The following is a 16707-nucleotide window of genomic DNA, read 5'->3' on the forward strand; positions in this document are numbered from 1 at the left end:
CAGAGAGAGGCAATAGAGTCCTGACCAAGGAGGATGCAGGACTAGTTCCCTGAGCAGCGCTGTAGAGCAGTGCTAGGCAGGCTAAGGGGAGCTAGAGACGAAGCCTCTAGCCTGACACCTGCCAGGCCTGTGGCAGGCCTTGCAACGAAGGCCAAGGAAGTGCAGGTGTGACAGGAAGTGGCCCAGGGAGCTAGAGGCAGTAAAGGGGAGTAAAGAGGGACAGGACAAAGCTGCTTCCACAGGGTCCTTGGGTTGGGACCCAGAATAGTGAGGGGGCCTGAGTCCTCCCTTCCCCCTCATCTTGCCACCAAGGCATGGCCCATACAGACTGGAAACCACAGCTGGCCATGGGAACAGTAGAGACTAAGGACTGCTGATACAACCCCTGGAAGGCAGTGAGAGACTACTGTTGTAGGCAGTGTCCCAAAGAGGTTGTCATGGTTCAGGAGTAACAGGGGTCTGGGGCAAGAGCGGGGAGTGAAGATGGGGGACACACCAGCCAGAAGAGGACGTCCTGCTGAGTAAGAACTAATTCTCTGGAGCAACCAGCAGGCGGTGCCGCAGTGGTGAGTTTGCTCCATGGCAAACCTATATACACCATATGCCTCCCTAGCCCCGCAGGGATATAAAGTACAGTGTCACTGGGGAGACATTGGTTAGACAAGTCCAGTAAAGACCTGCCTGATCCCGTGGGTACTTACCTGGATATGTATCCTACAGGGCTCTCTGCTCACCCAGGCTGAACCTTCCTGTCAAATCTGCTGTTTTTAGCAGGATAGTCTCCAGCTGCCTCCCTGTTACCAGAGACTTTCTCCTGCTGGATTAGCTGCACCACAGCAAACTGCCAGTGGGATGTGCCGCCAGTGCACATAGCCATTTGTCCCATCACTGCACAGCACTGTGATAAACACTGAGGGCTGCCACAAGACACATCCCCACTACAGGCCTCGCACACAGAGCAGTTTTGGGGGTGGCTTGTCTGAGTTCCGGCAAAAGGACCTGGGAAGTCCCAACAGGAAATGGAGAGGAAAAGGATGCAGATCGTTAACCCTTTCAGTGCCTGCCCTTCCGGTAACAGCATCCAAGAGGAGCTGGCTGGGAATGAATCAGGTAGGATTTCAAACATCACATATCAGTCACACATGCTAACCACTAGAGATGGGCCAAAACAGCGACTTTAAACCTCAGGTCTGTATTTCATTTTATCCCTCTTGAGAATGGGGATGCCAGGCTGGAATCTCTGGCCCCGAACTGGCCCTTATAGTTTCAGTTTCATGTCTGAGCCAGACTGGAAAGATCCATTTGATGGATCAGAGTTGGATCTGGGTGAGGGCTCGTGTTACGAGAACTCTGATGGCAAAGGACTGGAGGAAGTGAAGCTTTGTGAAAGAACGTGGAACAGCAGCCGCTTTGCTGTGAGAAGGCAGCAAAGAACATTAATAGTTCTCTGACCAAACCTGGAAGTTGGCGCCATCTAACACCCTCTGCTTCCTTCCGTGGTAGGGTGTGAGCTGAACTGGAGCCCTGTGCTTCCCCGTAGCTCTGCAGACAAGGAGAGCTAGCAAAGGCAGCGATGCTGAAAGAGTCCCAGCTGTCATCACAATGGCTACCTCAACCCCGGTCTCTGGATTGTCTATTCCATGCCTGGCACTGAGTCTTCTCCTGGCAACCCCTGGTGAGTATGGAGCAGTAGTCTTCAGCCTGTGACCGCATATGGGACTGCAGACAATGTCTCAGGGGGCTGTGTAAGGCTGCCAGCACCACAGGACAGTGGTTTCTCATCTGTAGTCTCTGGCCTCCAGGGGTTCGCAGACTGTCTCAAATTCCCACAGGAATCCACCCCTCCATGCAGAATTTTTTAGGGGCTCACCAATGAAAAGGGTAAAAAATTACAAGCATAGATGGTACCAACCTACCTATATAATGTGCACATGGGTACGAACCATCTAGTCTCATGTTTGTTACTGGTCTAGGGATCTTTTCTAGTTCTCCTTTTCCATGGTGGGGTAATAGCACTCCCTGTGTTATTGTGTGATCAGTATTCAGACTTTCTTATCCCCACCCACCCACCTGACTGCATTAGCTCTGATGTAGCACTCCCATTTTGTACCCTGACCACCCGTTTCTCTTTCTTTCCCTTGGTACATCTGACAAAGTGAGTTGCAACTCACCAAAACTTCAGTCCTAATAAAATTGTTCATCCCTAAGGTGCCACCGGGCTTGTTGCTTTTTCCTTCAAACCAAGTCTTATTTCCTCTTTCTTTCCGGGCTGCTAATGCATAACGTGGTGCTTTTTTGCTGCAAGCGCAGCAAACCTACTCTGCTGGGCTCAATGCATGAGCTCAATGAAAGCGAGTGGGGGTCTGTCTCCAGAGGCTGGAAATTCTACCCTCCATCCCCATGCAGACAGACCCCTCGCCTGTCACTGCTTGGGTGCAGGATACTGTCTTATCTCTCCCCACCCTGACTGCATTAGCTCTGATTTAGCACTCCCATCTCTGTACCCCGACCATCTGTTTCTCTTTCTTTCAATTTGTGCTTCTGACAAAGTGAGTTGCAATTCACCAAAGCTTCAGCTCTAATAAAATTGTTCATCTCTAAGGTGCCACTGGGCTTGTTGCTTTTTCTTCTTAACTGAGTCTTATTTCCTCTTCCTTTCGTGGCTGATGGTGCACAGTGCAGTGCCTTCCTTTGGATGCCACTGTGCACATGCAGCTTTTTTTCCTCTTAGAAAATTAAAACTGGCTCATAACCCAGCTACACAGTTTCCAAACTGTCCCTTCGGGTTTCCATATAGAGATTGCTCACAGTGGCAGCCTGGGTATGGGTTTGGGCAGCCAGCCTGAGGTGCTGTGGGGGTGTAGTCATGGCTACTCTGCTGGTCTCAGTGCACAAGCTCAATGAAAGCCAGTGGGGGTCTATCTCCAGAGCCTGGGAAATTCTACCCTCCAGCCCCATGCAGACAGACCCTCGCCTGTCAGCGCTTGGGTGCAGGATAGGTTGTTCTGCTCCATGTCTGTGAAGTGCTTGCCGCACTGGTGTCCCGAACTGCGGCTGAGACTCCCACGGGCCAGCACATGCAGACTCATAATTCATAAGCTGTTCTCAATGTGTAATTTGGTTGTGGTGCACCGTGACTTTGTTCAGCTGGCCACGTTCCTCCAGCGCCGAGATGAGTGAGGACAAGGCTGTTTGCACTTTGCAAGAAGAGCTCGCAGAGCCCCCGTCCTAGCACTGACCCCTGGGCGCCCCAGGTGTTACCTGCATTGCACCCTGAGCCGCTGCACTTTGCTCTTACTCTGCCCCCCTAGTGCCCTAAGCCAGGGCAGCACAGCGCCCTTAGCCCACAGCTGCCGGGCAGGCCCCTTCTGATGGGGGGGATGCTCAGAAAGGCTCTAAATTCACTTTTCCACCCTTTGCCCAGTGCTGCGCTCACTCCAGAAGGAGCGCTAACAGGTACCTGGCACCTGGCCTGTCGGGATAGAGCTGTAAAAGGCACAAGGTACTCTGGGTTGCCAACGATTATGATTTTATTGTGAGTCTCACATAACTGGGGATGTTTTTTAGGGTACGTCTACACTAGCCCGCTAAATCGACCACTTAATTCGATTTAGGGGCTTTATTCTGGAATCCCGTTTCACTGCCACGTGTAGACCCGGGCAGTTACTTTGGGCTAGTCAATTACTAAAATGGCAACCAGTAGGGAACATGCAAATCAAGCAGGGATATTTAAATCCCAGGCTTGATTTGCAATTCTGGTCACCCTTGTTAGCCTCCCTATATCGATATAGGGGGCTAGTGTAGACGTACCCTGAGAGTCCAGGTGTTGGAATCAGCAGACTTGCAGTTTGCTTGTATGTATTTCTTTTCTAGAAGACTTACCTGGCGTTGCTCATGTCCTAAAGGGCAGGAACTGGCAGTATTGGGGGTGCAGGAATTGGAGCTGGAGATTGGTAGTTGTGGGCAGCATCAGGAGATGGGGTTGGGGGCTCAGGGAAAGGAGAAGGGGCGAACGGCAGCTGCTCACCAGGGTCAACCCTGTGCATCAGGGTCCATACAACCTGGTGGGCAGCTGTTCCCTGGGGTTGGGCACTTTCTACCCACTGTGATTATTGGTGAGTATAACTATCCCTGCCAGGGCCAGGAGGTTCTGTCTCTGTCCTTCCTTCTGCTCACATGTATCACAACATCTGCTGGGTCCCGGCTGCTCCCAGGAGCTGGGGTTGAGCTGTGGAAAGGCGGCTCTGGGGCAGCCTGCAGGAGGTGCTGTGGAAGGACACAAAGTTACTCTCCAGGCAGAGAAAGCTCCCCTGGGCAGAGCATGGCTCTAGGCAGGGCTAGGAGCAGGCTCCAAAGAGCGGTGCCCTGGTGTGGGACTCAGCTCCCAATTGCTGTAGTCGAATGGGGCTTGTCAAACAGCCTCCCCCTGCCCAGCCTGTTCTCTCCTTCCAGGGGCCGGGGCCCAGGAGTTCCAGCTGCTGCAGCCCCAGGGCACCGTGTTGGTGTCAGCGGGAGAGACTCTCACCCTGCCCTGCTCTGTGACGGGGCTCAGTCCGGCAGGACCCGTGAAGTGGTTCAAGGGCTCGGGCCCCACCTGCCAGCTGGTTTATGAAGATAAAGAATCATTCCCGCGGGTGACGAGGGTGGTCCACAGTGACACCGACTTCAGCATCCGCATCAGTGACACCTGCCCCGAGGACGCCGGGACCTATCGCTGTGTGAAGTTCAAGAAGGGGCTGCGAGCCGATGAGGAGATCGGATCCGGCGCTGGCACGGCCGTGTCTGTGAGCGGTGAGTGCGAGCTCCCAGCCGGCCACACGCCCCTCCCCCCGGGGCCGGTACCAGGGAGGGGAACAAACCCGGCTCAGCCCAGACAGTAACTGAGGAGCTGGGCTTCCCATCGAGACTGAAGCAAAGTGGAACTGAGGAGACCTGCCCCAGATCTTGGGTGGGGAAATTTCTGTTCTAGCCACAGGAATTGCTACCCCCAAACTGAAATGAACGGCCAGGTGCAGCGGGGGTGACTGGTAGGAGGGGGGTGTCTGGTGTGGTGTAGATAGTTCTCACTGGTAGCACTAGCTTAAGAACCGTGCCTGCAGGACAGCATGGGCCATGTGGAGTCCCCGCTCCACCTCCCTCCCAAATGGGAGCTACACTACGTAAGGACCCTGCACCCCAATTCCCACCCCACCATGAGCCCCCTCCTATACCCTGTAACCCCAACCCTGAGCCCACTCCCACACCCTGATTCCCTTCCACACCCCATACCTAAAGTCCCAGCCTTAGCCCCTCCTATCCCAACCTTCCACTCTTTCCACTCTAACCCCCCCCCACACACTCCAAACCCTTTGGCAACAGCCTGGAATCCCCTCCCAAACCCCACATGCCTCATGCCCAGCCTCACCCCAGAACCAGCATCTCCACTCAGAGCCCTCCCCCCTTCACAGCCAGCCCCAGCCCACACACTGAACCCTTCATTTTTGGCACCAACCTGGAGCCTAGGAGAGCCCACAAAATCCAAGTCCTGGACCACGAGAAAAGTTAATCCGGCCCTGCTCACTCGTCTTCTTCAAAGGAGCAGCTATAGCTGCTGGTAAGCTGGGACGCCTTATACTGGCCTACCAGGGAACTGCTCCCAGCACCGCAGGGTTTTAGTCTCCCTGCCCAGTGCCCTGGGAAGCCCCCATGGAGAGGGGAGCAGGGACCAGGCAGGCTGGCGCAGCTGCACAAGCGGGGAGAGCAGGATGTAGCCGGGTGCACTGGGCGTGGAGCCTCCTCCCAGTCCCCCACAGCTAATAAACACCTTGCCCCGGCCAAAGGAAAAGAAGTTAGTACCACATTTGCAGCACTGAGCTGGGGCCAGACACTTTCTGGGCGGGAGACAGAGGTCTCCCCTCCCCCACCAGTTCTCTGGCTATGGCCCCTTCCCAGCAAAGACTTTCCTAGCCTGGCTCCCCCGTCTCCTTGCAGCATGACTCCCTGATGTCAGGCTGTCCTGTGGGGAGCAGGCCATGTGCGGAGGGGGCTGGGCTGTCAGTCACAGAGGGAAAAACTTAAAAAACGACAACTAGTATGGCAGCACCTTAAACAAAACATGTAGATGGTATCAACTGAGCTTTCGTAGGCACAACCCACTTCACTGCCTGGCTGATAAACACTTCTTCCTGCAGCCAGGCCATCGGCCCTGTCTGTGTCCGCACCCCCCAGCAGGGCAGAGCCGGGCGCCCCAGTGACTTTCACCTGCACATCTGGAGGATTCTCCCCCAGAAACATCACTGTGACCTGGCTCAAAAATGGGGCCCCACTGCTGGCCCCCCAGCTCCGGGTTCTCCCCGAACACGAGAGCGTCTCCTACAACGTGTCCAGCACCGTGGGGCTGTGCCTGAGCACAGGAGACGCCCGCTCCCAGCTCACCTGTCAGATAGAGCACAGTGCCTTAGCAGCTCCCCTGCATGGGACGTACAACCTCAGCCATGCCTTGCGAGGTAGGAGCCCAGCCAAGGCAAATCTCTGGGGGCTCTGCTCAGGAGAGAATTGAGATGGGGTATATGCAAAGGTGGAACTGGACAGGACTGAGATGGATCCATTGCCCTCTAGGATCCCTTTGGGCTGGATGGTTGGTGGGGAGGGGGGGAAATGAGACACTGAAATCCAGATTTGGGTCCACTCACTGCCCGGTGCCCATCTCTCTTTCTCAGGCCTTAGAGACCCTTCCCTTAGTTGGGGACATTGCAGGGGTGGGAGAAGTTGGTAACCAAGTGCGGGGAGGCGTGCATGGGGTTGGAAGGTGTTAGTCCTTGTCTGAGTCCTGGTAAGTTCCCCTTCTCTAAATGAAGTTTCCCAGCTGCTAGGCACTTTTCCAGGCTGGGACGGGAGAGAAAGTGGGGATGGATGGAGCATGTTTTTGTGTTCAGATAATTTAATTTAAAAAAAAATTGCCCTGACAGGCTCTTCCCTCATCTATGACAGGAGACCCCATGCCGGGTCCAAAGGGACCCCCTGTGCATAGAGAAGCAGGGCCATTGGACTCCTATGGACTATGGAGATCTGCCTGCCAGCCTTCATGAGGGGGCCCAGGGCTACCTAGCTCCTGCTCACCCACCTGCTAGGCAATGAGGAGAGTTAGTTATAGAATCATAGAACACTAGGACTGGAAGGGACCTCGAGAGGTCATCGAGTCCAGTCCCCTGCCCTCACAGCAGGACCAAGTACTGTCTAGACCATCCCTGATAGACATTTATCTAACCTACTCTTAAATATCTCCCCAGATGGACATTCCACAACCTCCCTGGGCAATTTATTCCAGTGTTTAACTACCCTGACAGTTAGGAACTTTTTCCTAATGTCCAACCTAAACCTCCCTTGCTGCAGTTTAAGCCCATTGCTTCTTGTTCTATCCGCAGAGGCCAAGATGAACACGTTTTCTCCCTCCTCCTTATGACACCCTTTTAGATATCTGAAAACGGCTATCATGTCCCCCCTCAATCTTCTCTTTTCTAGTTCTTGAGTTTGGGGAGGTGCTTGGAGATCCTTAGATGGGAGGTGCTGTGGACGGGCCAAATGCCATCACTATGCACATGCAGGACAGCAGGGTCTCTGGAGATCACATCTCTGGAGAGCGTCCTGCCCAGTATGGGGCAGAGAGGCGTCTGAAAGAGTTGAGAGGATGCCCAGAGAAATGCCAGCTGCCCTCTGTTCCCTGGTAGGATTGGAGGGAAGGGCCCAGTTCAAAGAAGACAGTCCTGAGGGCAGAACATGCTCCGGGGGGTACCCCAAGCAGGGGAGGTTCAGAGGAGATGGAACCAGGATGTGGGCGCGGTGGGAAGGTCAATCGGCCCAGCCCTGCAATTTCCCTCCAGCCCCGCAGGAGAAGGGGAATTTCAGGCGATGCCGAGCGCAGGGTGTTTGTGTGTTGTCAGTTCCACCCAGGCTGCAAGTGGGCTCTGACCCGGCGGGGCCGGTCGCACGGAACGAGTCTGTGACGTTCACCTGCCGCGCGGAGGGGTTCTACCCGCAGGGGACCAGTCTCAGCTGGCTGGAGAACGGAAAAGAGACAGATCCGGGGAAACTCTCCCGCCCAACGGAGAATCCAGACGGGACGTTCACGCTGCAGAGCTCCCTGGAGGTCAGAGCAACCGAGCAGAGGAGCCAGTCTGCATTCACCTGTCGGGCTGTGCACGATTCCCAGCCCCCCGTCAGTGCCAGCGCGACGCTGAGAGTCTCCCTGCCACCCACAGAGCCTGGCAAAGATCCCGCTTCATCTGATGGAGGTAAATGTGGAGTTGAAGCCTCTCCTATTCCTGATAAGAAATGCAGGTGATCACAGCAGAGCCCAGCGGCCATTTCATCCCAGCCCCACCAGCTCCTCAGGGTAATGATAACTGTTTATCTGTACTGGCATATTTTATCACCAAAACATGAATTTTGGTGACAAAACAGCGAGGCTGTGTCAGACTGCATCCCTTTTCCGTAAAAGGGATGCAAATTAGACATATCGCAATTGCAAATGAAGCGGGGCTGCAATGGCTGCTGCTTTTTTCTGGCTCGGAGCTTTGCCGGAAAAAAGCGCCAGTCTAGACGCGGATCTTTCAGAAAATAAAGTGAGGGATAAGGGATCTTTCGGAAAAGGCTTTATTTTCCGAAAGATCCGCGTCTAGACTGGCGCTTTTTTCCAGCAAAGCTCCAAGCTGGAAAAAAGCAGCAGCCATTGTTATGCTAATGAAGCGGGGGGGATTTAAATCCCCGTTTCATTTGCAATTGTGATATGTCTAATTTGCATCCCTTTTATGAAAAAGGGATGCAGTCTAGATACAGCCTGAGAGTGTTTACACTGCAATGCGAATGTCAGGAAAAACATCCCTTTTGGTGACCAAAAAACTTCTACCCCGTAAGAGACTTTTGTCATTTCCCTTCCCTTTATTGTTGACAAAGAGCCATTGTGGACTCTGCTGTTTATTTTGTTGAGAGAACTGTCTTCCGCCAGTATCCCACAATGCCTGTCTTGATGGCTCTGCTCAGTGTTTTGTGATCTCTGCTGCCCTCCCGTTTCAAACTTCTGACAAGTATCTGACAGCTGAGTGAGTGGCTCTATCTGGGAAACAAAGAGCAAATCTTTGGAATGCTCTTGTTCTGCCCTGCTAGAAACACAGTGGCAGGCGAACTGCTTCTGCAGGGGGAGGGCTAGAGAGACAGCTTGCTTCTTGGACATTCCTCAGCACACAGAGCTCAAAGCAGCTTTTCCTTCCCACAGCACTGCGCTATGGGATGCTTACCCAGATTGCTTTGCTCTGCTAGTACCTCGTCAACAGATAACGTGGCCATGAAATGTCAACAATGTCCTTGTGGTCGCTCTCCGTGCCCAGGGCAGATACTCCCTGTAGCGTGTGAATGTCCCATAGAAAGGCACTCAGACCTGGTCATGCCTGCAGAGCAGATGTCCAAGAACTGATCCCAGCTCAGGGATGTGGCTGATTTGAGGCTCTCAGATAAAAGTGCAGGAGGCTCCTGAGCCCTTGTCCTCCTGCTCTGCAAAGCCCAATGGCTCAACGCCAGAGTCCAGGCTTCCCTGGGACCAGGCCACAGCCTGAGAGGGGCAGCGAGGGAGGGGGAGAGTGGCTGCCAGGCAGAGCTGAAAAAAATTTGCAGAGGCCATTTGACAAGAAGCTGCTCCCAGGTGAGAACTCACCCAAACCATGGAAGCCACCTGGTGGGAAGGTGGGATGGCCAGGAACCAGCAGAAGGCTCCTGCCCATGGGCTGATCTGAGGCATTTCCACTGCAGGTCAGAGCCTGTTGTCCAGCCCGGCTCTCTGGATTGGGCTCCTCCTGGAGAAGATGCTGACTGGAGCCTTCCTCCTCTTCCTCTTCCTGAGGCGTAAGGAGTAACCAGGGAAATGCAGCTTCTCTGTGAGTTGCTCTGGGGTGTTACAAAGTGTGTGATGGCGTGATTGGGTTTTCCTGTCTCCTGTACCCCTGTAGTGGCACGAACAGACTCCACCAGCCAGTAGAATAGAGGGAGTTTATTGCTTCTCCAGGATACAGCACAGCACAGATGTAATCTGGTTACAGGGCAGGCCTCAGTGCCCTCCCCTTGAGATGTGGGAGCCTGTGCCCTGTAATCCCAGCCCCTCCCTAGCTCCTTCTCCCTTGCTTCCCAGACAGAAACTTAACTAACTCACATCCAGCCCTGCCTCCAGCCAGGGCTCCCCTCCCCTTCTTCCCATTGTTCCGCTCCCTGGGAGATACTGGTTGGACAGGTTCGGAGCCCCCTTTGCATAATGATTCATCCCCTGCCCTGCTGGGCCGTGCTGTAGCCAGCAGCCAGTGGAGGTCACTCACAACCCATTGCCCAGCATAGCAACCAGCAAGGTACCCCCCACTATGTCACAGAAAGGAACCCGAGAGAACTGCACTTAATGCTGCAGCCTGGGAGAAGAGCAGGAAGGTTCAAACCTCACAGGGAGTCGGTGTTGCTGGAGGTCTCTGGGGCTGCTCATAGGACACAGACCTGCCCTCCCTGTCCCAGGCTGGCCCAGATCACTAGTGACCTGGTGGGTTTTCAGGGTCTTGGTCTAATTCCATGAAGTCCAGTGACCCCAGAGGACCAGCCTGCTGGGCACTAGCTGCTGCCCTTAACAGGCATCAGAGGCCCAAGGATTGGGTGCAAGTGGGAAATGAATCGCTCTGCCCGCAGTGTGGGTGCTGCTGGCTGGGGTGAGCTCTGTGTAGAGCTGGCAGGGGTGGAATGGCCAGGCCTTCCCTTGCCGACTGCGCCTATAGCACATTCCTGCCCTTTGCTCCTCCCTTGCTCACACGAAGCCTCCTCTCCACATGCCCTCCCTTTGGTAAATGACTCCAGGCTCAGCTGAGGCAGGTTCCCCAGGCCCAGGGGACACAGTCCAGGGTCCCTGGCGAGCACTGGCATCTCTGCCCAATCAGCCAGGTGGGTCAGGGAAACCCTGCTGGGTCCAGGGATGCAAACAGGGAATCAATTCCACCTTCCCTTTTGTCAGGTGCATTGTCCCAGCCCTTTTGCTGGAAATCCTGCCACAGGGCACTTACCTCAACCAACCCCCCTCTAGGCCACAGCCAGGCATTGCCAAGACCTTGATCCTGTGCTGGGTTTGAACAGAGGGTCCCAGCAAACCATTTATGGCTACAGACCGGACTCCTTCGTTCCAGAGCCCTGAGACTGCTGGTAACCAGCCGCCACTCACTGCTGCCCAGATCCCTGTGTCTGTCCCCAAAGAGACAAAACTCCTGCTCATCCCAGCCCGCTCGGCTTCCCTGAGCCTCACCCCCCAGCTTGTGACACTGTCCTTCGGTGGCGCTGATCTGTGCCCTGGAGGGACCCTCCCCGTTCTATGCAGGGGAATACAGGTGCTGGCCGATCTGAGTCACTGGAAATGCAGACGAGCCAGCACTCCGAGTAAATCTCCCCAAGCAGCCCCCAGCTCAGGGTGTGGTGTGGCTGACAGAAAGCAAACTAGAGCAGTTTGCCTCATGGGCTTGTTCTTGGCTGGGTTACTACCAAGGGCAGGGTCGCTAACTGACTCTCCTGTTGGATTTTTTCTTTTTGCAGCTCCTGATCTATTCCCCGATATTCTCGCATCCTCCCCACCTGCCAAGGTGTCTGTCTGCAGCCTGACTCCTCCCCATCTCAGAGCCAGTTCGTGATCTTCAGTGACCCCTGCTGGCCGGGCAGCTGGAGCCCAGGCCCATATTGGGATGTAACTACCCCACAGTCATACCTAAGGATTGGGCAGCTGCTGAAAGGATTCCTCCCTGCTCCCTTCAGCCCAGCCCTCTGCAGTATTTGCACTGCCCTTCCCTACGGAGCCAAGCCAGTACGTGTGGAATACCGTACGGGGTGAAATGCAAATTGGTCATGTATATCAGTGTGTCTGTGGGACCTGGTGGCCCCGGAGCAACTCCCCTGAGTCCTGCAGGTTTGGCCAGAGGCTCAGACTCTCACTCTCTGGGCTGGTAGGAGCTGGGTGTTTTGTAGCTGTGACACTGCAACCTGACTGGAGAGAAACAGTCTTGTTCTGTTACTGCTAGCTCTGCCCTTGCCCATCTCTGGAGAGGCCTAGAAAGAGTCCCAGAAGGCAGGGCCGGGTCACATAAGTGCCCATGCTGGTCTGTGCTTTGGCACCCCGGGGCGGTGGTGACATAGACCATCTGCAGGGCTGTGTGGTGCCTTTGCTGCTACATGGACTCTGGCTGCAGCCTCCTGCCTGTGCTCAGCTGTGAGGAGGCAGGAGATGTCTGTGTGATATTTTCACACAGAAACTAAACCGCCGTGGCAATGCTTCAACTCACCCTGCCTTGGAGAGCATGGGCTGATCTGTCCGTGAGCCACTGGTCTGTGCTACCTCAAGGGCAACAGTGAATATTCCCTGTGTGTTCCTGCCATGTGAGCTGGGAAGGGGTTTTGGGGAGAATTGTGGCTCCCAATTCACCTGCATCTCTCCTCCGAATCAAACAGCATTTCTGGCCCCAGCACCTCTGGTGTAGCACATCTTCTGCAGCTCCCTCCTTTCGATGGGCAGCCAGAGGACATGTCCTGGCAGAGAAAACCTTGGCAGTGGGATTCCAATAGAGCCACCCTCCCAGGCAGCCGGTGGGAGTGGCACTCAGCTGCAGAGCTGGCATGGATGGACACAGCTTGCAAGCTAAGAGCGTTGGCTGCTGGGCTTCCAGACATTAGAACAGCCACAGAGGTCAGACCAATGGTCTGTCCAGCTCAGAGCCCGGTCTTGCAACAGTGACCGGTGCCAGGTGCTTCAGAGGAACTGAACAGAATAGGGCAGTTACTGAGCGATTCATCCCCTATTGTCCAGTCCCAGCTCCTGGCAGTCGGAGGTTGGGGACACCCAGAGCAGGGGGATGCATCCCTGAGCTTCTTGGCTAGTAGGCATTGATGAACCTGTCCTCCATGAACCCAATTCTTTTGTGAAGGCCAAAGATACAACTGGGTTCACAACATCCCCTGGCAATGAGTTCCACAGGCCCTCGGTGTGGGGCCCAGCCCCAGTGCTGCTTCCCTGGAGTAAAGGCCTTTCATTCCTCTGCCCATGCCAGAAGAACTAGGAGGAAATTCCCTGGGGCCCTTTCTACAGGATTTTACTGCCAGAGGCTCTGTTCTCACCCAGTGGGCCTGTTTCAGGGTATCCCAAGCAGGCAGCCCAGCAGGGTGGTCAGGACGTGGGTTGGATTGTTTGTGGCCAGAGGCTGGTGGTGTATTATTTATAGTGGGGTTTGAATAACAGCTGCTTCACTGAATGCTCCTGGTTCCTTGCACCTAGCATTTCTGGGGGTGGGGAGGGAATCTATTTCAGAAAAGAATGTGTATTTCCCCCCCCCCCCCCTTTAGCTCTAGACTCAGGGAGATCATAGCTGCAATGGCAGTAGGGATCACTGAGGCACATGTTCCCTGCACAAACCAAACCCAAACCCCAATCTTCTTCAGAGCTCAGTGACGTAAAATGTACCAAGGGAGGTGCAGTGAACTGGGGGTAGTGGAGCCAGTTTCTTTCTAAGCTTTGTCTACACTGACACATTTTGTCACGAAAAACTGCCTTTTGGCGACAAAACCGTGAGAGCAGTTATGCTACGATGTGACTTATCAGGAAAAACACCTAGTTCTCCTTGGAGTGGTGTCTCTGTGGGTGCTCCACTCGGGTCTCAGTGCGTCCTTGTGCCAGCGAGCAGAGATTTTTGCCTAGCAATGCCTTCCTGCGTTGTGCATGCACAGTCACATCTTGCACTCTTTTCGTCCATTGGCTGCATGCGTGGGTGCAGGTCCCCCTCCGTTCCTTTCCTACTCTCCTCAGCAGAAGACAGACTCTCTCAGCAGTGCTATTTTTCGGACTGAAATTTTTTAAAAATAGAGTTGTTAGTTTGTAGTATTGTTAGTAGTTCAGTCACTTTATAGTTAGTGTTAACCAGTTCTAGTTAGTTTAAAAAAAACCACGTTTGCCCTGTGTGATGTAGTGGGGGAACGGTCCACTCACTGGTTGCTATGCTTGTGCTGTGGGTGACCTCTACTGGCCTGCGTCTGTAAGCACTGCCCAGCGCGGGGGCCTGAGGACCCTCAGGTCATGTACACAGTAACCCAACCAGTTCTTACCTCATGAGGGAAGAGATCTGAACAAAGGAAGTCTGTAGTTTAGAAAAGGGGCAGTTTTTGCTGGGAAAACATGAAGAGACTGAGCTGAGTACTGGGGGTACAGGGCCTATGGACCCCTACCCCAAGAGGTCTGAGGCTGCCTGCCTCCTCACTTCGATGCCCATATAGAACCTGGACTGTGCTGTACCTTGCAGAAGCAATAAATCCTCTCTATACTACAGGCTGGTGGAGCCTTGTCTTGCTGTGGACGGCCAGGGGGGTGCAGGATCGGGGGAACCCTGATGTGCTGCCACACCCTGGTTTTTTTCTCTTTCTTTTTAAACCAAGTTCTGGAGCCCTAAAGTTTTCTTCTAAATATGCCAGGCTCGCCTGACTTTAAAAAGTGTGACTTTTTGTAACATGGTGGGCTTCACCATCAAGAGTGCCTCCTGCTGGTAACTCAGGGAATTAGCATTTTTGGTGCTGGAACACCCCCTTCTGGCTGGTTTCTCACCCACTGTTACTGTTATTCTCCACCACTTTGTCAGGCCCATATCCCTTCCAGACTGTGGCTCCCTCCTACTGGGGTACTGCTCTACCGCAGTACGCCCACACTCTGGAGTCCTTCCTCTCTGGGGATCCTCAATCCCCTTATGCCCACCTTGCCTCAGTGACCCATAGCCAGTCTTCATCTAGTCCCTGACTCAGGGGCAAACTACAGTCTGACATGGCCACTCATCATTGGCAAGGGGTTGTGGACTTGCTGCTTTTCTCTATCCTGGCTGCCTCCCTGCAGCCCTAGTACTCTGTGGCCTTGCTTCAGGCCCTGCAGCCTCTGAGCTTGCCTGGACAGAGCTTCTCCAGCTCTGCCTGCCTTTCCCCAGTCCTGCTCTAAGTCAGGCAGCCTCCAGCTTCCCTGGCAGCCAGGTCCCTCCTGCTCCCCAGCCAGAGTAAGAGTCTCTCTCCCTTCTTCCCTCCTGGAGTCCTTATTAATACAGCCCACAGCTGGGCCCTAACTGCAGCTCTCTGCTGCAGCTCCTTGCTCCATAGCTTCAGCCTTCCAGCCCTCTCCCTGGGCTGGGTTTTAACCCTTAGAGGTTAAAGGCAGATGTCCCATCACAGTCTTGCAGAGACTCAATACCCATATCTGAAGGGCATACCTCTGGCATAAAGTGCCTCGATGAAGGCCATGTGGCACAGAAATGCCCACACTGCCAGAACATGACTGTCAGATCCAGAAAGGATAAGGCTCAAAAACCTCCTATGGGGGAGAAATCCCTTCAACTGCAAGAGTGTAATGGGATGTCTCCCTACAGTACAAACCAGAGCACAACCATTAATCAATACCAGGTTAATAAAAAGGAAAAAGAAAGAACTTTTATTATTACCACAATATTCCTGTTGCAAGCATAATGACTAGATGGAAAAGTAACAAAATAATATACTCATGGAGGAGAAATTTACCATAGGCCAGGAACTTAGTTACAAAGGAGAGCAAAACCCATTTTTAAATGCACAGACATCAGATCCCATTTCCCTAACCATAAAACAATAAAACCTAACAGATTTATCTCACATGGCAGGAAAACACGCAGGGAATATTCACTGCTGCCTTTGAGGTGGGACATGCCAGTGGTTCAGGGGCAGATCAGCCCAAGACTCTGCAGTGCGGGGGGGAGTTGAAGCATTGCCACAGTGGTTTATTTTCACACAGAAAGTATCACAAAGATACTTCCTCATCGCTGGAGGCTGCAGGCAGGAGGCTGCACAGGCAGGAGGCTGCAGGCAGAGTCCATGGAGCAGCAAAGGCCACGTAGCCCTGCATAGGGTCTGTGTTCCAACCACCACAGGGTGCCAAAACACAGACCAGCATGGGCACCTATGGGACCCGGCATTGCCCTCTGAGACTCTCTCTAGGCCGTTCCACAGATAGGGAAGGGCAGAGCCAGCGGCAACAGCACAAGACTTTCTCTCCAGTCAGATCACAGTGTAGCAGCTACAAGACACCCAGCTCCTATCAGCCCGGGGAGTGAGAGTCTGAGCCTCTGGCCAAACCTGCAGGGCTCAGGAGACTAGCTCCAGGGCCACCAGGTCCCACAGACACACTGATCTACATGACCAATTTGCATTTCACCCCGTATGGTATTCCACGTGTACTGGCTTCAATCTCTGTAGGGAAGGGCAATGCAAACACTGCAGAGGTCTGGGCTGAAGGGAACAGGGAGGAATCCTTCCAGCTGCTGCGCAATCCGTAGGCATGAGTGGGGGGGTGGTTACATCCCAACAGGGACCTGGGCTCCAGCTGTCCAGCCAGCAGGGATCACTGCAGATCACGAGCTGGCTCTGGGATCGGGAGGAGGCAGGCTGCAGACAGAGACGTTGGCAGGTGGGGAGGATGCGAGAACATCAGGGAACAGACCAGGGGCTGCAAAAAGAAAGAATCCAACAAGTGAGTGAGGAGAGTCAGTCAGCAACCCTGCCCTTGGCAGAAACCCAGACCAGGAGTAGTCTATAGGGCAAACTGCTCTAGTTTGCTCTCTGTCAGACCCACCACGCCCTGAGCTGGGGATGGCCTGGGGAGCAGGAATGTCCCGCTGG

General features: G+C 54.1%; 1 protein-coding gene across 1 annotated transcript; it reads left to right on the forward strand.

Moving 5' to 3' along the window:
- On the forward strand, nucleotides 1-15813 carry LOC102450734 (signal-regulatory protein beta-1). Its single transcript, XM_089769758.1, has 6 exons — nucleotides 1-1675; nucleotides 4453-4791; nucleotides 6171-6485; nucleotides 7920-8270; nucleotides 9781-9905; nucleotides 11581-15813. The coding sequence occupies exons 1-5, from the start codon at nucleotides 1603-1605 to the stop codon at nucleotides 9882-9884; spliced, it is 1182 nt and encodes a 393-aa protein (XP_089625884.1). The 5' UTR covers nucleotides 1-1602; the 3' UTR covers nucleotides 9885-9905; nucleotides 11581-15813.
- Nucleotides 15814-16707: the final 894 nt, after the last annotated feature.

The sequence above is a fragment of the Pelodiscus sinensis genome, chromosome 17, assembly GCF_052426305.1.
Source record: "Pelodiscus sinensis isolate ZL-2025 chromosome 17, ASM5242630v1, whole genome shotgun sequence".
In the NCBI taxonomy this organism is placed as follows: domain Eukaryota; kingdom Metazoa; phylum Chordata; order Testudines; family Trionychidae; genus Pelodiscus; species Pelodiscus sinensis.

Bases quoted from the DNA above. Each gene is read 5' to 3' on its own strand.
- LOC102450734 (XM_089769758.1), top strand. From the start codon at position 1,603: ATGGCTACCTCAACCCCGGTCTCTGGATTGTCTATTCCATGCCTGGCA. The intron at 1,676-4,452 runs GTGAGTATGGAG...CTCTCCTTCCAG, and splicing joins TCTTCTCCTGGCAACCCCTG to GGGCCGGGGCCCAGGAGTTC. The intron at 8,271-9,780 runs GTAAATGTGGAG...TTTCCACTGCAG, and splicing joins TCCCGCTTCATCTGATGGAG to GTCAGAGCCTGTTGTCCAGC.